We start from the raw sequence: 22,031 nt of genomic DNA on the forward strand, positions 1-22,031 counted from the left end.
ACCAGGCAATGGAATCTCTACAGTTCTTTAAATGAAAGGAGAGAAGATGAAAGTTCAATAACTTCTAGTTAAACACTGGACACTCAAATTTTCTTTGTTTCTTCCCCAAATCCAACATGACAGTAAAGGGAAATGTAAATATTACCTTGGGAGGACAGAGAGAATGGAAAAGGTTACAAACGGTGTAAATGATGGAAACATCATTTTAGCAGTTTTAACTAAAACAAGTGGAAATGCTGAAACAAAGGTCTGCAGAAGAAAAAGCCAACAGTCATCGAGCCAGAGAATCCTGTCTGGCTCAAGAACTGAATGGGAGACATTCTCAAGTTGAAGAGTAGGGTGAAAACGCAGAGTTGGTTCAGTCTACTAAGTGAGAAATTTTCCTACCCTTATCCTGTATCGACAGGTGACTTGTCTTCCCCTAATCCAGCAGAATATGCAAAGAATTTATTCAATAGAGGAACAGCCACAGAGAAAAGATGGTTAGGGAGACAAGCCACAGCAATCACTGACAGCAGAGGTGTTAACAGGCAGCCAGTTTTATTCTCGATAGTTGGTAAGAGATGGAAAGCTTCCTCTTCAGGTAAACCAATAAGTTCAAAAGATAAAGCTACAGATAATGTGTCTATAAATATCTAATACAACACTGGAAGTCTTGACAGGTACAGACAAAATGTTTATGTGCAAAAGTCAGACTGAAACAAATACTTACGTAACCGACATCAGGTCTGTAACATGTGTACGCCCCTAAGACGCTATGCAAAACATCATGATATGGACCACCCTTAGGAAAGAGGAATAAAATTTGAAATTGTAAGTATCTCTAGGTTAATGCTCATGAAATATTAAAAACTGCAAAACGAAAATTTAAAAAACTGCAGCATTCTCTAACCAGTTTTAGAATATTTAATCATTACAAAAATATTCTACATGCATTTATCAAGATGTTCTCAGAATTAATAAAAGTTTGATCTTAAATAGGTCAAATATACTCACTTGAATACAACTTATAATTTACAAACAATTTTAAACACTTCTAAGGTATAATATGACAAATACAGATTATTTTTCTATTTTTTCTATTTTATCTATACACACATGAAGATAGAAGCTAGGGCCTTGCACATGCATGCACATGTTCCTATACTGAGCTCATTTCACTCTGTATAATTTCAGAAAAAATAAAAGTGGCCAGGCATGAAGCATACAACTTTAATGCCAACAAAGCAGGTGTCACTATGAGTTTGAGGTCAATGTGATCTACATAGTGAGTTCTAAGACAACTGAGATTACATAGTAAGACACTGTCTTTAAAAAACAAAAAGTCAACCAGATATACTGAGTTCTGTCAGTAGTTTTAATAGCAATAGTAATTTCTTTTCTTTACTCCTCCCCCTCTTTGGTTTTTTTGTTTGTTTTTGTCCCCCCCCCCCACAGGGTTTCTCTGTGGCTTTGGAGCCTGTCCTTGTACTAGCTCTGGTAGACCAGGCTGGCCTTGAACTCACAAAGATCCACCTGCCTCTGCCTCCTGAGTGCTGGGATTAAAGGCGTGTGCCACCACTGCCCAGCTCCCCTTTGTTTTTTTGAGACAAGGTTTCTCTGTGTATCTTTGGTAGTCCTGAAACTCACGCTGCAGACTAGGCTGGCCTCAAACTCCCAAGTGCTGAATTAAAGGCGTGTGCCACCACACTCAGCTCCAATAGTCCTTTTTAAAATCTATATGTATAGGTTTTCTGCCTGCATGTATATCTGTGGACAATGTGTGTGCATGATGTCCATGGAGACAGAAGAGAATGTCAGATACCCCTGAATTAGAATTACAGAGAGCTGTGATCTGCCACAAAGATGCCAGGAATAAAATCTGAGTCTCCTAGAAGAGCAAACAATTAATCTTTTTTTTTTAATATTTATTTATTTATTATGTATACAATATTCTGTCTGTGTGTATGCCTGCATGCCAGAAGAGGGCACCAGACCTCATTACAGATGGTTGTGAGCCACCATGTGGTTGCTGGGAATTGAACTCAGGACCTTTGGAAGAGCAGGCAATGCTCTTAACCTCTGAGCCATCTCTCCAGCCCGCAAGCAATTAATCTTAACTGTGGGGTCTTCTCTCCAGTTCCAATGTTTTTTCATTTATTTACTTATTGTGCATAGGTGTAGGTACATACATGTCAGGAATTGGTTCTCTCCTTCCAACTATGTGGTTTCCTAGGATCAAACTCAAGTTGTCAGGCTTGGCAGCAAGCACCTTTACCTGCAGATCCATCTCACTGGTACCAAAAGTAAAAATGTTATCAACTCATAGCCTGTATTATGCGTAAACTATTTCCTTGGATTTTAATATTAAGAATTAAAGATAGCCAGTTATTCCTGTAAAAAAATAAATATAAAAGTAAACTATTTCTTCCTAGTTCAGTGGTAATTCTAAACAACTTGGAACCAATGTTTTGTATTTTAACAGTTTGTCAGGTAAATCCATTAATTCAAACATAAAAATTAACTATAACAAAAATGTAAGTTCTACCACATAATAAATATGTGCTATAACTACAATGTGTTTTATTCTATAGAAAACAAGTGCTTTAATTTTTGTTAGTTTTACATTTTTATATAAAGACTCACATTATTTTTAATTTTTAAAAATTTATTTTTTATGCATATGAGTGTTTTATCTGTATATATATGCCTGGTGCCGTGGATGTCAGAAGAGGGAGTCAGGTGCCCTGAACTGGAGTTAGAGATGGTTGTAGGCTAGAAACTGAACCCAGGTCCTTCTCTTAACCACTGAGCCATTTCTCCATTCCTGCTAAAAAGAAAGCTTCTTTTGTTTTATTAAAGCAAGATGTCACTATGTAGCTGTAGGCTGAGATTCACTTGCCTCTGCCTTCTGAGTGCTGGGATTAAACCCATCTACCACCATGCCTGGCTTCTTCTCAAATTTTAAAAATATTTATTTCTCTAAAAAAATAAGACCTGGGGGTTGGAGAGATGGCTCAATGGTTAAGAGCACTGGCTGCTCTTCCAGAGGACCCAAGTTCAATTCCTAGCACCCACATGGCTCACAACTGTCTGTAACTCCAGTTCCAGGGGATCCAATACCCTCACACAGACATACATGCATGCAAAACATCAATGCATGTAAAATAAAAATAAATAAATATTATAGAAATAATAATATGTGGGCTGGCATGGTAACTCATGTCTTCAATCCCAGCATTTGGAGGGCAAAGGCAGGTGAATCCTGTGACTTCTATACCAGCCTGCTCTATATGGGATACATAGTGAGACTCTGCATCAAAAAACTAAAATAAAAAATAGTGCTTATGGATTTACAGAACTTGTCCCACTGAGTATTGAAAGAATAAAATAAAACAGCTGTTAAAAACTGACTAGAAAACCTCACCTTCTGAAAGATGTAGAGAGATGGAAATGTACGGGATATGTCCAACTTAATTAATTCCAGGCTAGCCTCTCGGTCAGCAACAGATATACCTGTATTACCAAACAAATACATTTAAGCAGAGGCCAATCACACTGCCTATATGTTAACATAGTAGAAAAGCTGAATAATCAAGAATGTGCAAGAACACTGAATCGTCTTTGTTAGAACTTAGGACTTAGCCTCTTCCCCCACCCCCAGCACTGTTTTTCTTCTTCTTTGTTTGGTTTTGAGACAGGTCTCATTATGTTGTTCCAGCTGTCCTGGAACTCACTATGGTCACCCAGCTGGCCTCAAATTCATAGCCATTCTCCTGTCTCTGCTTCTCAAGTGCTAGCATGCATCTTGCCTAGCTTTTGTATTTTGTGTGGGGAATTTGAGACAGGCTCTCACATAGCCTAGGCTAGCTTCAAACTTCAATTCCCCATGGAGACTTGAATTCCTTATCCTCTTGCCTGTACCCTCCTGAGTGCTAGTATTACGGTATGTGCCACTATACCTAGTTTGTGTGGTACTGGGGGTTAAACACAGGCCCTCGTGTATGCTAGGCAGGCACTGTCTCTGAGCTACATCTTCAGTCCTCTTTCCCTTCTGAGGGTCTCACTCTGTAACTCAGGCTAACCTCAAACTCATATCAGTACTTCTGCCTCAGCCTTATAAGTGCTGGGATTATAGACCACCAACCACAGACAAGAAAACATGGTGTCTACTTCTTCTCTTTCTCCCTCCGGCTGCACCTTGGTTGGTTCTCTCCTATCATAAGGGAGCTATGAATAACACTCATCCTTGGATTTGGCAGTACATGCCTTTTCCACTAAGCCGTCCTGCCAGCCCTGGCATAATTCTTTATTACATTCAATTAATTCATTGTGAAGTACAATTTGTTTTGTAAAGGTTCTCATGTTCAGGCTACACAGCTGAAAATGACCCTGAACCCAATCCTCCTGCCTCCACCCCCTAAAGTGTAGGGATAAAGGTGTGTTACCCTTACTCTCAGACACATGCCATTTTACTTCATATATGTTGTTTTTTTCTGTTTTGTTTGTGGCTCTGAGCAATTGTTCTTCAACCACCGAGTTTCAGTTTTAGGTATTTTTTTAATAAGATTTATTTAAGCCCGGCGATGGTGGCGCACGCCTTTAATCCCAGCACTCGGGAGGCAGAGGCAGGCGGATCTCTGTGAGTTCGAGACCAGCCTGGTCTACAGAGATAGTTCCAGTTTCCCTTTGTCCCTGGCTCATTGGGCTACCAGGTGTCCCTGTGTAGGTGCTGAGAAGTTCCATCTGGACTGGTGAGTGTGTGCTATCCAGGGTTGGACTGTCCCGGAAGAGAGCACAAACCCGCCTCCCCCAGCTCCTGCTGCAAGGCTTTCTTTCCTACACACGCCACCCCCCCCCCCCCCAGCCTGCCTTGTCTGCAAGGTCCTTTGCTGAGGAACAGCTTCCTGCTCCTACACTAAGGCTACCCACTCAGAGTGGTGAGTGCCTGCCTACCGGGCAGGCCTCAAGAACCCCCGAAAGGGAGCACAGGCACCTCCAGCTTATGCTGCAGGGTTGCCTGTGTTCTACTCAACCCCGCCCTACACCCCGCATTCGCCCTTTTGTCCGCGGGTCATTGGACTACCAGGCGTCCATGTTTTGGTGTTGAGGAGTCCATCTGGAAGGGAACGGTTCCTGCCCCTACACTGAGGAGATACACCCAGAGAGTTAGTCACAGCAAAGACTGGACCAAGACACCAGGCCTCTCCTGGCTCCATTTGAAGGAAGAGATGGGCAGGCGCCAATGCAAGAATTCCTCCAACAACCTGAAAGGCAACGTGACATCACCAGAATCCAGGAATCCCAAAATAAGAAGAATTGTACACCCTATTCTAGAAGAATTAGAAGAATTCGACTCAAAAGTGAATTATATGAAAATAATAGAGGACCTTAAACAGGAGGTGAAAAACTGCCATAATCAATTAGAGATTACAAACAAAAAGGTAGAGGAAATGAATAAATCTCTCAAAGCTACCCAAGAAAACCAAGAGAAACAAGAAAAAGCAATCAAACAGGTAAGGGAAACGGTTCAAGACTTGAAGAATGAAGTGGAAGTAATGAAGAAAACACAAACCAAGGGAAGGATGGAGATGGGAAATTTGGATAAACGAACAGGAACTACAGAGACAAGTACTACCAACAGATTACAAGAGATAGAAGAAAGAATCTCAGATACTGAAGATACCATAGAGAAAATAAACACACTGATCAAAGAAAACAGCAAAACCAACAAATTCTCATCACAAAACATTCAGGAAATCTGGGACACAATAAAAAGACCAAACCTAAGAATAATAGGGATAGAAGAAGGAGAAGTACAGCTCAATGGTCCAGAAAATATATTTAATAAAATTATAGAAGAAAACTTTCCCAACCTTAAGAAAGATATTCCTTTGAAGGTCCAAGAAGCATACAGAACACCGAATAGACTGGATCAAAAAAAAAAAAAATCTCCTCGTCATATAATAATCAAAACACAAAACATACAGAATAAAGAAAGAATATTAAGAGCTTCAAAGGAAAAAGGTCAAGTTACCTATAAAGGTAAACCTATCAGACTTACACCTGACTTCTCTATGGAAACCACGAAAGCCAGAAGGTCCTGGATAGATGTACTGCAGAAACTAAGAGACCATGGATGCAAGCCCAGACTACTATACCCAGCCAAGCTTTCGTTCACTATAAATGGAGAAAACAAAATTTTCCAGGATAAAAACAAATTTAAACAATACGTAGCCACAAATCCAGCCTTACAGAAAGTAATTGAAGGAAAATCACAACCCAAGGAGTCCAACAATGCCCACAATAACTCAGACATCTAATGACCCTTCACCAGCACAACTTGAAGAACAGAGCTAGTTCCAGGACAGGCTCCAAAGCCACAGAGAAACCCTGTCTCGAAAAACCAAAAAAAAAAAAAAAAAAAAAAAAAGATTTATTTATTATGTATACAGTATTCTGCCTACATATATCCTATAGGCCAGTAGAGGGCACCAGATCTCATTACAAATGGTTGGGAGCCACCATGTGGTTGCTGGGAATTGAACTCAGGACCTCTGGAAGAACTGTCAGTGCTCTTAACCTCTGAGCCATCTCTCCAGCCCCTAGGTATTTTTTTGTTTGCTTGATTGTCTTTTGGTTTGTTTGTTTGTTTGTTTCTCTGTGTAACAGCCCTAGCTGTCCTGGAACTCACTTTGTCGACCAGGCTGGCCTCAAACTCACAGAGATCTGCCTGCCTCTGTCTCCTGAATGCTCAGATTAAAGGTATGCACCACTGCCACCTGTCCCTTTTGTTACTGATGTTGACATTTCCGATCTTAATTTGTATAATTTTGGCACTTCATAAAAACTGAGCCAGGGATGGGGGTATACAGATACACACCTGTAATCCCAGTCCTCTGGAAACAGAGGCAGCAAGTTCAAGGCTAGACTGGGCTATAAATGAATATATCTCAAATAATAATAATAATAAATAAATGAAAAGAGGGGCTGGAGAGATGGCTCAGTGGTTAAGAGCACTGGCTGCTCTTCCAGAGGTCCTGAGTTCAATTCCCAGCAACCACATGGTGGCTCACAACCATCTGTAATGAGATCTGGTGCCCTCTTCTGGCCTTCAGGCACTCATGGAGGCAGGATGTTGTATACATAATAAATAAATACATCTTTAAAAAAAAATAAATGAAACGAATAATGCAACAGCTGCGATTCTGCTAATACAAAATTTCACATATCTTCACTCCCTTTGCATTTGCAGTTCCTCACAAACAAAATAATAGCTGACTGATCTCAACATGATTCCTCATGGCCCTCAAAATCAAGTCTTCTCTCTGACCACTTAGTAATATTTCCCTTTCCTAATAGACAACCACTATGAGATAAATACTATTTCTTTACTGAAAGATACATTTTGGAGTTTTACTTACAGGCAAGAAAGAGTTTGCTTTCCTTTTTTACTTATTTAAATTTTTCAGGCAGGGTTTCTCTGTATAACAGCCCTGGCTATCCTGAAATTTGTTTTGTAGACTAGGCTGGCCTCGAACTTACAGAGACCTACCTGCCTACCTCTGCTGGGATTAAAGGTGTGTACCATTATGTCCAGTGAGTTTGCTTTCTGCACAGTAGATATAACACAAATAAAGGATGAAAGGAAGTAAGGAGGGAGGGAGGGAGGGAGGGAGGGAGGGAGGGAGGGAGGGAGGAAGGAAGGAAGGAAGGAAGGAAGGAAGGAAGGAAGGAAGGAAGGAAGGAAGGAAGGAAGGAAGGATAAGAAGGTTGGGAATATAGCTTAGTTGGAAGAATTCGTGCTCAGCATGTATGAAGGCCTGGGTTCAATTCCCAGCACCAACATATGTCCACAACATATATCCACAGGACATAGTGGCTCACACAGATAATCTTAGAACTCAGGAGACAGAGGCAGGACATCAGAAGTTCAGTGTAATCCTCAGCTATACAGTGACTTCAAGGTCAGACTGAACTGAATGAGAACCTATCTAAAAAAAAAAAAAAAAAAAGAATTAGAAAATGATTCTCCATTATCAGACTACAAAAGATAAATAAATTTGCCTAAATTTATTTATTTATTTATTTTTAATACATTTATTTATTTATTATGTATACAATATTCTGTCTGTGTGTATGCCTGCAGGCCAGAAGAGGGCACCAGACCCCATTACAGATGGTTGTGAGCCACCAAGTGGTTGCTGGGAATTGAACTCAGAACCTTTGGAAGAGCAGGCAACACTCTTAACCTCTGAGCCATCTCTCCAGCCCCAATTTGCCTAAATTTAATAAACTGATAAAAGGAAAAAAATTCTTCAAAATGGTTAAGAAAACTGGCAAGGCAGAGAGAAGTAAGGGTGGGAGTTATGGTTGAATTAAATGAACAAAGAGAAGAGTAAGGCAAATCCCAGCAAGAACTATACGTGATTTACTAAGGGCTAAGTTCAGTGGATGAAGAAAGATGATTTCAGAGAGTGAAAAACTTGAGTCTTTATTAACAACTTGGTCTGAAAACACTTGATTCATCACTGGATCAAACAGACCTGACTTATAGCTCAGCCTCTTGCTTCTAACTCATTAACTACTCTGAGCCTGTTTTCCTTTCCACAGCTCGGAATTCTATCATCTACTGAAATGAGGTGCTGTACTTAAATCTGGTTCATGATATAAAATCCCAGTGCTATATTCAGGACCTGGGTTTTGAAATTCCCATTTGGAAACCCTCATACCTTCAACGTCACTATCAGAACTAGTTTCACTGAAGCTCTTCCACCGTTCTCTTGCTCTTGAAAGAAAGATTTCATACAGTTCTGGGGAGAAAAACAAAAATTCGTAAATAATACAAAAGAAATAAATTCACATTTTTATTTTCACTATAAGCAGGTATCAAAAATGTGATAAAGAGTGGGGGTAGCACAACCCTTTAATCCCAGCACGCGGGAGGCAGGGACCGGTGGATCTCTGTGAGTTCAAGGCCAGCCTAGTCTACAGAGTGAGTTCCAGCACAAACTCCAGAGCTACACAGAGAGACCCTGTTTCAAAATACAAAAACAAACAAAAAAATGTGGTAAACTGAAGCAAACTCCCTTTATCAGAATTCTTTATGATGTGACACAGGAGTAAGGTCATCCTGGGGTCTCCTGCCAACTCCAGGAATGGAGGGGTGCTGCTCAACAGCCGAACTGGCCAGGAGCAGCTAAAACTTGAAGAGTCAGACCCAGACTGCATTCCAACTCTGCCAATTATTACCTCTGGGATTTCAAGAAACTTACTTAACTTCTCTGGAACTTGATCTTTTCATCTGTAAATTGGAGAAAATAATGCCCATTCATGGGGTTACCAATAATTAAACAAGTCATTTTCTATAGGTTCTGGTATCTTTTCTCTTTTTTTGTTTGTTGTTGTTGTTTATTTTTGTTTGTTTTGTTTTGTTTTCTGAGACAAAGTTTCACTCCGTAGCTCTGGTTGTCCTGGAGCTCACTCTACAGACGAGACTGGCCTCAAACTCAGAGATCCACCTGCCTCTGTCTCCCAAGTGCTGCGATTAAAGATGTGCACCACCAGCCTGGCATCTTCTGGAATCTTTTCTATTTTTGAGACAGGTTCTCAAGAGGTAGTCTTGGCTATACTAGAATTTGCTTTGTCGATAAGGCTGGCCTCATACGCAGCAGTCTACCTGTTTCTGCCTCCCATGTGCAGGAATTAAAGGTATGGACTAAAAATTCTATTTAGTTTTAAATGTAAAACATAAAAATGGTTTCTAAAAAACACAAATTGTACAAAACAGTATGGAATAAAAATAAATTTCCTTCTTTAAGATGTAACTACGAAGCCGGGCGGTGGTGGCGCACGCCTTTAATCCCAGCACTTGGGAGGCAGAGGCAGGTGGATCTCTGTGAGTTCGAGACTAGCCTGGTCTACAAGAGCTAGCTCCAGGACAGGCTCCAAAACCACAGAGAAACCCTGTCTCGAAAAACCAAAAAAAAAAAAAAAAAAAAAAAAAAAGATGTAACTACGATTAGCAAGGCTCTTATGAACTACTCCAAATGTGAAGATGTGCACATTTGATTTTTATATATCCTCAGTTTTAAAAACTCAGGGACTGGAGAGATGGCACAGCAGTAAGAGCGCTTACCACTCGTGTATAGGTTCCAATTTCAGCTCCCTATACACAGGTCAGGCAACTCACAATGACATGTACCTACAGCTCCAGGGGTCTTACACCTCTGGCCTCCATGGGTACCTCACATGCATATTCCTATAGGCAGCACATACACATAATTCAAAATATAAAAATATCTTAAAAAACAAAGTGATGACATATATGTATTGCTCTCATTTTGCCTTGTTCCATCAGAAGTTATAGATGAGTAGGCACAACTGTTGTTGGATTTTTTGTTGTTGTTGTTGTTGTTTGTTTGTTGCAATGCTGGGGACTGAACCTAAGTCCAGGACTCTACCACTGAGTTAAATCCCCAGACCTTGTTCAAGACCAGCCTGGTCTACAAGAGCTAGTTCCAGGACAGGCTCCAAAGCTAAAGAGAAACCCTGTCTCGAACAACCAAAACCCAAACAAACAAACAAACAAAAAACCCAAACCTTTTTGTTTATTTCTTTTTAACACAATATTCCAATGTATAACAACTATAACAAGTATTCTTATATTGCCAAGACTCGGATTTTAAAAGTAACTGACTACATATATTTCAAACATACTTTATAATTTGATTTCCCTTTCTATTTACTAATCATTATTACAAATTACTTGAAAATAAAATTTTTTTTAAAAATATTTATTTATTATGTATACAATATTCTGTCTGTATGCCTGAAGGCCAGAAGAGGGCGCCAGACCTCATTACAGATGGTTGTGAGCCACCATGTGGTTGCCGGGAATTGAACTCAGGACCTTTGGAAGAGCAGGCAATGCTCTTAACCACTGAGCCATCTCTCCAGCCCCCGAAAATAAAATTTATAAGAAATAAAAAGTTGGGGGCTGGAGAGATGGCTCAGAGGTTAAGAGCATTGCCTGCTCTTCCAAAGGTCCTGAGTTCAATTCCCGGCAACCACATGGTGGCTCACAACCATCTGTAATAAAGTTTGGTGCCCTCTTCTGGCCTTCGGCATACACACAGATAGACTATTGTATACATAATAAATAATAAATAAATATTTAAAAAAAAAAAAAAGAAATAAAAAGTTAAAAATACTTATGCCCAAATCCATGAATGATTTGGTAGAAGAAGTAACTGCAATTTAAAATTTTATGCATACAATTACTTGAGGCTGTCAGTTACCAACTGCATTGATTTTTTAAAAGTTTCAAACCATTTACATGTCAGTCTCCTTCTTTACCCAGCTTTAAGCTGTCCTGGAAGAAGACAGGGCTCCAGCTGACAAATAATTCACATTAGAAAATCACAAAATTGATCTAGTAAGAAAAATGTGGTAACTAATTTAAAAAAAATCTAAAAGGTAACTTTCCCAAGAAGATTTATAATTAATATCCCCAGTGAAGAGACCTTTGTCTCAGTTTCACATGAATCCAAAAGGGAAAGGTAGAAGCAGGATTAAAGCAAGGACAAGGATGCTGTGAATGGAAAACACTCTCATTTCAGGGTCTGCTCTCAGATTCTGGAAAAATGATGATATTATCCACAGTGGAACCAGATGTGAACCTACCTAGCTTTACAGCCCGTACTCTTAGCTGATATTCTCTATTGTTTTAAATTTCATGATTAAAACAAATACAAATAAGGGGTCAACAATTAATAAATCATATACCTGTGCCACCTAAGTCTTCTGCAAGGAAGACAAGTGTTCTTAACTAAGCCTTCTCTCCAATGCCAACTTTTTTTTTTTCCCCGCAACAGGGTTTCTCTGTGTATCCCTGGCTGTCCTGGAACTCACTCTATAGATCAGGATGGCCACAAACTCACAGAGATCCCCTTGCCTCTGCCTACTGAGTGCTGGGATGAAACAGTTGGACCACCATAGCCTGGTAAGTTTTTGTTTTAACATGCTGTGTGGCTCTCTTAAGAAGAGCCTACATCTATGTTCTGAGTGTCTTAATTTTTTCCTTAGCACCTTTCTCTAACCCTTGGGCCTAATCTACATTAAAATATCTTAATAAACTCCATTTCTACTTGTTTTAATGTTCATTACATGATACTTGTGAATTTTTTTTTTTTTTTTTTGGGAGACAGGGTCTCACTGTGTGGCCCTGACTAGCCTGGAACTTAACTGTGTAGACTAGCCTTGCCTCAAACTCAAAGATCCTCCTGCTTTTGCCTCTGGTGAAAAATCAACTTTTTGTTTTTTCAAGACAGGGTTTCTGTGTAGCTTTGGAGCCTGTCCTGGAACTTGTTCTGTAGAGCAGGCTGGCCTCAAACTCACAGAGATCCACCTGCCTGTCTCCCGAGTGCTGGATTAAAGGCGTGAGCCACCACCACCTGGTGAAAAATCAACTTTTAAAAATCAAGTAACTGTAATATATACAGTTGATATCACTGTAATGATTAAAAATGGGCATTTGGCTAGGCAGTGGTGGCACACTCCTTTAATCCCAGCACTCGGGGGCAGGCAGAGGCAGGCTGATCTTTGTGAATTCAAGGTCAGCCTGGCGTGTAGATCTAGTTCCAGGAAGGCCAAGGCTACACAGTGAAACCCTGTCTCAAAAAACAAACAAACAAACAAACAAAACCCATAGGCATCTGGATTTTTATGATTTTATCCAATTTCATTTAATGTCAGCTACAGCAATGAACATCCTTGTCAAAAAACTTTTGAGCCCAATTCTATGTATTGCTTTCTAGTAGATTCTTAGAGCTGAAATAAATAGATCAATGATTTCTTTTTTAACTAAAATGTACTTATTATTATAGGGGCAACATGTGTCCTGGGCAAGTGGAGGCCAGAGACAGACAGCTGTATGGAGTGGGTTCTCCTTCCACTTCCCAGGGGTCAAAATCAGGTCATCAGGTTTGTAGTGCACCCTTTGACTTAAGCAATCTCATGACCCACACAGGTTTCATTTTTTTAAAAGATATTTTGGAAATACTTATAAATTATTTTCAGTTATACCCTGTAAATATTTCACTTCACTTTAACATCTTAGACTGTGAGACTAAAAACAGTCTAAGTGGTTTGATACTGCTTTAGCATGTTTGTTGATGTGGCCAGGACATTGAGCATCATTAAGTACAGTATATAGTACAGCCACAGTGTGCTAATAGTAACATCAGGACTAGTTTGGGAAGCATTTAAAGTTTATATTATTGCTTATTTTTCAATAAATATTAAATATATACTTAAAAAATAACAATGTTACCACTATATTCTCTTTTACTCCCTTTTTCCTTCCTTCTTTTCTTTTTGAGAAAATGTTCCATGTAGCCCAATCTGGTTCTGAACTCACTAAGTAGTATATGAGTTTGTGGTCCTACTGTCTGCACTTTCTGAGCGCTAGGATCACAGGTATACCTGGTTTATGCAGTGCTGGGGACCAAACCATATTCATAGTAGGTAAGCACTTTACAGAGTTATACCCCCAGCCATACAATATATTACTTCTACCATTAAGATATTGAAGTCTCCAAAGAGAGAGAGATGGAAGTCTCTTATGGTATTATAGTTAACTGTCTACCTATATAGGATTAATACTATCACGCAGGCTGATATTTTGTTAGAAAAAAGTTTTTGAGTCAATCTCATGTAGCTCTTCAACTATGTAAACAGAATGATCTTAAACTTCTGATCCTCCTGTTTCTATCTCGTGTGCTGAGATTACACTGATAGAATTACAGGTATGTGTCATGCCCACTTCTTAAAAAAATTATTTTGTTTGGTATTATCCTAATTCTATTTAAACTTTTTCTTTAACTATCAAAATGACTCTAGCATTTTAATACTTGTCAAGGTTTTAAGAGACTTAAGGCAATTTCTTGAAAGTCTCTTTTTTTCTAAACTTTATCATCATCATCATCATCATTATCAGGTTCTATAGACACTGAAGCCTAGTCTGGCCTACCACCCCCTGTGGAGCCCCTGCAGCCTCTAAACTGCAGCAGAGCTGTCGCAGCCTCCTAAGCGCTAAAGGATGGAGCTATCAAGCTTTACAAATAAAATCTAAACAATAGAACACAACAAAAACTTAGTGAAACCCATGATTTTGTTAACTTAAAACATTAGGAAAAAAAATACTCAAACTCTAAATAAAAGGACTGCTTTGGATACACATCCAGCAGGGAAAAAAAATCAAATTAAGTTCCCTCAGTACATTGTTTACTGTCTGAACACAGATGGAGTCAGTCCGTCCAGGTACTAAACTAGCAGCTCCTGTGTGTACTTACTCTTCACCACACAGACTCTCATAAGCTTTACATCAACTATATGTGTAGTATTTTATGCCAAGAACACTACTGTGATAGCTGTAAAGTAGAGGAAAGAGCCCGCAAATCTTACGTATATAATGATATATAAAAACTCATTAACTATTACAAAGTTTGGGAGGGCATGAGGCATGCTTTGAAAGTGACATATATGGTAATGTCTTTTAAATGACAACTCTAACTAACATGATTTATAAAACTCTGAAGATGATAATTTGTGTGTGTGGGAATAACTGAATATAGAATACAAACCAGGAGTGATATTTAGTTCATTTCCTACAGCTAGACTCCAAACTTTCCCACGAACACTAGGGGGCAATCCCTGCCACCACAATTCTCGAACTCTTCTTGTACTACGCCTAGAATTAAAGGAGGAGAAAAAAGGAAAAAGTTACTTTTTATACCAAAAATACTAGTTGCATACTGGTTTACCTACGGCCAAGTCACCAGATGATTTTTAAGAACTTAAAGAGGTAAGTATGTAATGCATTCTTTCCTTTGAGTTCATGCCTGAGGACTGTGAGAGCTCTAAGATGGACTGCAGGGAATTAAAGGGAATGGTCCCAGACAGATGTTACTTATTTAATATATAATCAGAAAATCAGAACCATATGGAAAATTATTAAAAATAAAAAGAACATAAAATGAACTACCAGTTCAGTACCAAAACTAAAATCACAAAGAGCCTAGTATGGGTGAGACCTGGATGAGCCCCTAGTTTTTAAGGAGCAGTGGTTCACTTAGATTCAAATCTAGTTGAGCCACTCATTGTATAACCTCGAGCAAAACACTTCGCTTCTCCAGCCATGAGCTAGATAACCTTGAGTAAGATAAATGTGAATAAAAATATAACTGCCTTGTAGAAGTACTAAGACTCAAATGTAACTACTTAACATAGACAATAGAATAGTTTCTTTATCTGCAGGGAATATATTCTAAACTCCAAAACCACAAATAGTACCAAACTTTAGAGATTTTTCTTATACAAATGTAACTATGTTAAAGTTGAATTTGTAATTTAGACACAATAAGAGATGAACAATAGCAAACAATAAAAGGATATACTATAATAAATGTTATATAAAATAGGGTACTTCTATGTAAAGGAGTCGTTTACAGCTTCTCTTTGACAAATGTGATCACCAGGATCCCTACTGTTACGTAAGTAAAAGAAGAGTTACTTAACAGAAGCTCTGCAATCTATGACAGCAGCTCAGGTAACTGAAGTGTCACTGAGTGAGTAATGGACAGGTTACCACATGGAGATGTTGAACAAAGGATGATTTATGGCCAGGACAAAGTAGTGCAGAATAGATTCACTGAGGTTCTCAGAAAAACATACAATTTAAACTTCTGAGTTTTAATTTCTAGAATTTTCTATTTATATTCAGTTAGTTAATTTTTTACTTTTAGACCACAGGTAACCAAATTTTTCCAAATAAGAGTATACATAAGTGGGACTACTGTGTGTGTCACATTTCCAATATTAACAAATTGTCAATGTACATCCTACATGCATTATACAAGGTATCCTTCAACCCTTTAGTCCAGAGGGAAGATAAAACATATGTAGAAAAAATATTGTCAAAAAGGAAAAGACCAAAAAGGTGAAGGGAAAAAAAGGCAAGAGGAATATTTGCCTCAAAGTATCACAGAACTTTCACAGGGGAAAGACTGTATTTCACTTATTTTCTCACTTAAGAGAACAGCATTTAAAAATACCTTTTATTGTTTTTAATTTTCTTTCTTTTCTTATGTATCTATTTATTTATAGATGCTGTCTCTCTAGGTAGTTCTAGCTGGTCTGGAACTCACTATATTACACAGGCTGGCACTGAATTCATGGTAATCCTCCTGTCTGAGCATCCAGATTACTGGGATTACAGGCATGTACCATCATACTCAACTTTAGCAACACTTATAACATCTGATAAATGTACCTTATATTTTTCTATTTAATGAGCTCTTTCAATAATGAATCTCTTACAATTAGTGTTATATTAGAATTAAGAAAAATGGTAATTGAGAAGACTAAAAGTTTCCTGAGTCAGTTCATATTCCATGGGTTCCAGAGGACAAGTAAGATTTTAACAGCACAGAGGATGGTCAGTAAGAAGAGGATGCATTAGAGACAGGAGTTCATGAAGGGTTAGAGATAAACACGAGGCGATTCAGGCAATGGTTAATAGTAAAATTTAGCTACAGCATAAGATACATGCTGAGAAGTGGATAATATAGACTTGGAAAAGATGAAATATTTGGAGACACACTAAACTTCTGGAAAATCTGCTTACTTACATTACTTCCCAATTGGGCAGTATCTCATTGATCCAAATTACCATTGCACTCGCAATGCTTTCTTCCTGCTTAAATCGTTCTTTCATTATTCTTTTTCTTTTATGTGCTTCTTTAATTTCTGTTTTAAACAAGTAAGAATTATTTCAATACAAATGAGCTAGATCAAAATCCCTTCCTTTTGTACCTAAGTCTATAAAAAGGCTCCTTCAAGAAGAATCTTCTAGTAGTAGAGAGGAAGGAAAAGGGATAAAAAGAAACAAAACCCTGGTCTAACATCATTTTTTTTAATTTTATTTATTATGAATACAATATTCTGCCTGTATGTGTACCTGTACCCCTGAAGAGGGCACCAGATCTCATTATAGATGGTTGTGAGCCACCATGTGGTTGCTGGGAATTGAACTCAGGACCTTTGGAAGAGCAGGCAATGCTCTTAACCTCTGAGCCATCTCTCCAGCCCCCTCTAACATCATTTTTAAAGTACCATCTTCCATCTCACAAAAGTAATGGGGTAAAGAGCAAAAAGAATTTTTTAAAAATGACTAGTAAATTGCTGTTACTTCTTTCTGGTTGTTCTGTGTTTTGCTTTTTCATTGAGACAAGGCTCTGCAAGGCTGCTTATGCTGCCTGGCTGTTCTACATTTTTCTTTGCCTTTGTTTCTCTTTTATAGCCTTTAATTATTTGTAAGACAGGGTCTCAAGTAGCCCAGGCTGGCTTCAAACTTGTTAAAAAGCTAGGATAATCCTGAACTCCTGATATTTCTGCTTCTACCTCTCGAGTTCTAGGATTACAGGTGAGTGCCACCACTCCTAGCTTATGCAGATGAGGGTCTACCCAGGACTCTGCCCACATTAGGCAGGCATTCTCCCAACTGCTTTACATCCTCAGGGTGTCTTAAGACAGGCTCTCTTCCTAGATAGTCTGGAATACATTGTGTATACCAGGCTGTCCTCACATGTACTTCATCCTTCTAGCACTGCCTCCCTAGGGCTGGGAATACAGATGTGTACCACTATGCCTAGCTGGTTGTACCACATAGTTCTGTTAATTAATCTACAAAATGAAATCTGTTGATGAAATAATTATATAAAAAAACTGCAAGCAACTAGCAAGAGCCATTTTTCATACAATGTATTTACTAATTTCAATAAAAACAATATGATATTTAAAATGATTTTGACAATGACACTATTACTTTATAAATATTTTTTAGCATGGTGTTTTATTTTACTAATTAGGTTAAAATGAAAAATTTTCAACAAACAAAAATAATGGACTTCTGAGTTTAGATGTCACAATCTTGGAACAAAAGCTGCCTCAAATATAAAGAGAAGTGAGCTATAAACCAAAAGTTATAAAGATGGGCAATGGTGGCACATGCCTTTAATCCCAGCACTCAGGAGGCAGAGGTAGGCAGATCTCTGTGAGTTTAAGGTGAGCTTGAACTACAGAACAAGTTCCAGGATAGCCAGAGCTATACAGAGAAACACTGTCTTAAAAAAAAAAAAAAAAAAAAAAACAAACAAACAAAAAATTGAAAGTTATTTTAAAAATATTTAGACCTTGTAGGAGATCAACTAGCCAAAGTATTTTCAACTTGTATTTCATGTGTGCCTCAGAAACTGTCTCAAGAGATAAGAAAGAAGCCAAGCACTGGCTCTACATCTATATTTTATGTATTCAGACTGTACGTAAGATGTCTTTAAGAAAAAAGTGTTAAATAAGAGGTTAAAAGTCCAATATAATCACCTGCTTCCAAAGTTATAGATAAGGAAACAGTGGACCTATTCAGAGTTTCACAACCAGAGATCACAGTAAAAAGGATTAAGCCTAAAGCATTTTAATTTCCCAATTTATTATTATTTCTGTTACATAATGTACCATCTACTTCTCAATAAATATTAGTCAAATAGTAAAGTCAAGATAAAGTTGTAAATAAAAGCTTACTGGATATAAATTTTGGGGGGCGGTTTCAAGACAGGGTTTCTCTGTGTAGCCTTGTGTTGCTCTGTAGACCAGGCCAGCCACAAATTCAACAATATTCATAATTATATATATTAAAATAAACTCAACCAATGTTCAAGTAATTAGGCATTTTAGAAGGCTATTACTGGGCTTATATCCATTATGCTTACTCTAACATTAAAGACACAACTTTACTTCCAAAGCAGAGCATAAAGCAGAACTATATGCTATTATTACATACTCCATTCCATTCACTTAAGCCGGGGGGGGGGAATCAGTAAATAAATTTTGTCTTAAAACATATATAAAATAAATATACATATTAGAAATACATATTTATAAAATGAGTATTTATCCTTAATAATGATGACCAACACATATTACATACACTGTTAAACTACACTTATATAGGTGGAAGTTGGAGGAAAAAGAAATGAATAAAAACAAATTGTGCCAACGAGAAGGTTTATAAACCTAACCAAATGGCAACACTGAGACTTTAGGTAGACTTTACTAATTATAAAAGCAAATTTTAGGTTCAAATTATATTCTGACAGTAATAGAGAAAACTAAAGTAACACTGGAAGAGTGACTATCATTGCATGAAAAAAAATATTGTAAACGGGCAAAAGTCTAAATACTATTAAATACTAAATACTATTAAAGAGAAACAACAGGAATAATATCCTTACAATTTTCTTTTTTTAAAATATTTATTTATTATGTATACAATATTCTGTCTGAGTGTATGCCTGAAGGCAGAAGAGGGCACCAGACCTCATTACAGATGGTTGTGAGCCACCATGTGGTTGCTGGGAATTGAACTCAGGACCTTTGGAAGAGCAGGCAATGCTCTTAACCTCTGAGCCATTTCTCCATCCCCCTTACAATTTTCTTTAAAAAAACCCAAAGCCGGGCGGTGGTGGCGCACGCCTTTAATCCCAGCACTCGGGAGGCAGAGGCAGGCGGATCTCTGTGAGTTCGAGGCCAGCCTGGTCTACAAAAGGATTTCCAGGACAGGCTCCAAAGCTACAGAGAAACCCTGTCTCAAAAAACAAAAAAAAAAAAAACAAACAAAAACAAAACAAAAAAAAAAACTAAATCTGGGCATGGTGGCTCACACCTATAATCCCAGAACTAGAAAGACTGAGTCCTGAAATATATGAGGCGCTCAAGGCCAGAGTGGCTTCATAGTGAAACTCTGTCTTAAAAAATTAAAATAAAAAACCTAAGCCAAAACAAACCTAAATTATAAAAAAATGCTATAGGAAAATAAGAATTATCTTTATAAGAAAATTGACTAGTTAACAATCTGCAAATCAACTCCAACACTGCAAGTCAAGTATACCTCGTTTCTTTGCTTCCGCCACCATCTCATCGTACTCCTGCCGGTGACGTGACGCTTCTTCCACAGACTTTGCAGGAAGATTCCTGTTTTTTTTTTTTTTTTTTAAACAAAAAAAAAGCCAAATTTTAAACGACTTTTAAATTTACTACCTTTCTAGAAGCAGATATAAACATTGCTAACCTAAAGTTACTTTCACAGAAAATGTAAATGAGCGGACAGGGTGGAGTGCTGAGAAGGCTTTCTGTGAGGTCAGCCTGGTCTACCATGAACAACAAAGAAAAGGTAAATGAAAGGCAGAAAGGAATTCCACATTTCAAAACAAACCTGGAATTCAGATCCCTGATATTTATGATATATAAAGACATTTATAGTTGTGTTTATGTATGTAAGCATACATTTATTTTTAAGAATGATTTATTTTATGTATATATGTGAACCTGAGTTTACCTATTTGTGTCCCAAGTATGCAGATACTTGCCAGAGCCAGAAGTTGTTGGATGCCCTGAAACTGAGTTAAGGATGGCTGTGAGCTACCCATGTGGGTGCTGGGAATTGAACCTGGGTTCTCTGAAAGAACGGTAAATGCTCTAATCACTTACCTCTCAGCCCCATATTTATTTACTTTTAAAAAAATTGTATTGTGCCAGGTGGAGGTGGCAGACACCTTTAATCCCAGTACTCGGGAGGCAGAGGCAGGCAGATCTCTGTGAGTGCGAGGCCAGCCCTGTCTACAAGAGCTAGTTCCAGGACAGGCTCCAAAGCTACAGAGAAAGCTTCTCTCTAAAAACAAACAAACAACAAAATTGTATTGCATTTATTTGTGTGTGGGTGGTGCTGTGTATGGAGGTCAAAGAGCAACTCGCAGGAGCTGCTTCTTGTCTTCTACTATTTGGTTCCCAGAGTCAGAATTCAAGTTCTTAAACGTCATAGTTTTATACAAGCCATCTGGTTGACTCATGTTTAGATATTTAAACATTTCAGATCTTAGGCAGTGTGTTCAGGTTATTCGTTATACCCACTCCTAGATTTGTCGGGTTTTTTTTTAAATGTTTATTTATTTATTATGTGTACAATATTCTGTCTGCATGTATGCCTGAAGACCAGGAGAGGGCACCAGACATCATTACAGATGGTTGTGAGCCACCATGTGGTTGCTGGGAATTGAACTCAGGACCTTAGGAAGAGCAGGAAATGCTCCTAACCGCTGAGCCATCTCTCCAGCCCCCAATTTGTCGGTTTTTTTAAAAAAAATTCTTTTATTGATATTTATTGAGCTCTACATTTTTCTCTGCTTCCCTCCCTGCCTCTTCCCTCCCTCCTTCAACTCTCCCCCAAGGTCCCTATGCTCCCAATTTACTCAGGAGATCTTGTCTTTTTCTACTTTCTACTTCCCATGTAGACTAGATCTATGTCTGTGTAGTACTCCATTGTGTAAATGTACCACATTTTCCTTATCCATTCTTTGGTCAAGGGGCATTCAGGTTGTTCTGGCTATGGCTATGAACATAGTTGAGCACATGTGCTTGTGGCACGATTGAGTATCCTTTGGATATACACCCAAAAGTGGTATTACTGGGTCTTGAGGAAAGTTGTTTCCTAATTTTCTGAGAAATGGCCACACTTACATCCAAAGGGGTTGTACCAGCTTGCATTCCCACCAGCAATGCAGAACTGTTCCCTTTTCCCCACAGCCTCTCCAGCATAAGTTGTCATCAGTGTTTTTGATCTTGGTCATTCTTACAGGTGTAAGATGGAATCTTAGAGTTGTTTTGATTTGCATTTCTCTGATGGCTAAGGATGCTGAACATTTCCTTAAAGTGTCTTTCAGCCATTTTAGATTCCTCTGTTGAGAGTTCTCTGTTGAGGCCTATACTTCATTTTTTTTTTTAAATTGGATTATGTGTTCTTTTGGTGTCCAATTTCTTGAGTTCTTTGTATATTTTGGAGATCAGACCTCTGTCTGATATGGGGTTAGTGAAGATCTTTTCCCATTCTGTAGGCTGTCATTTTGTCTTGTTGACTGTGTCCTTTGCTTCACAGAAGCTTT

The 22,031-nt window shown here is 38.3% G+C and overlaps 1 protein-coding gene across 1 annotated transcript in view; it reads right to left on the reverse strand.

Annotated features, from left to right (window-relative positions):
- The window catches only part of Tbc1d12 (TBC1 domain family member 12), a 73,738-nt gene that overhangs the window by 8,873 nt on the left and 42,834 nt on the right, over nucleotides 1-22,031 (reverse strand). Inside the window, exons 4-9 of the mRNA XM_057779331.1 lie at nucleotides 19,985-20,067; nucleotides 16,671-16,788; nucleotides 14,625-14,731; nucleotides 8,712-8,792; nucleotides 3,407-3,495; nucleotides 713-784 (exon numbers count right to left, since the gene is read on the reverse strand). Coding sequence (XP_057635314.1) covers nucleotides 713-784; nucleotides 3,407-3,495; nucleotides 8,712-8,792; nucleotides 14,625-14,731; nucleotides 16,671-16,788; nucleotides 19,985-20,067 — 550 coding nt within the window. The remainder of the gene's footprint in view (nucleotides 1-712; nucleotides 785-3,406; nucleotides 3,496-8,711; nucleotides 8,793-14,624; nucleotides 14,732-16,670; nucleotides 16,789-19,984; nucleotides 20,068-22,031) is intronic.

The sequence above is a fragment of the Chionomys nivalis genome, chromosome 8, assembly GCF_950005125.1.
Source record: "Chionomys nivalis chromosome 8, mChiNiv1.1, whole genome shotgun sequence".
Taxonomy (NCBI): Eukaryota; Metazoa; Chordata; class Mammalia; order Rodentia; family Cricetidae; genus Chionomys; species Chionomys nivalis.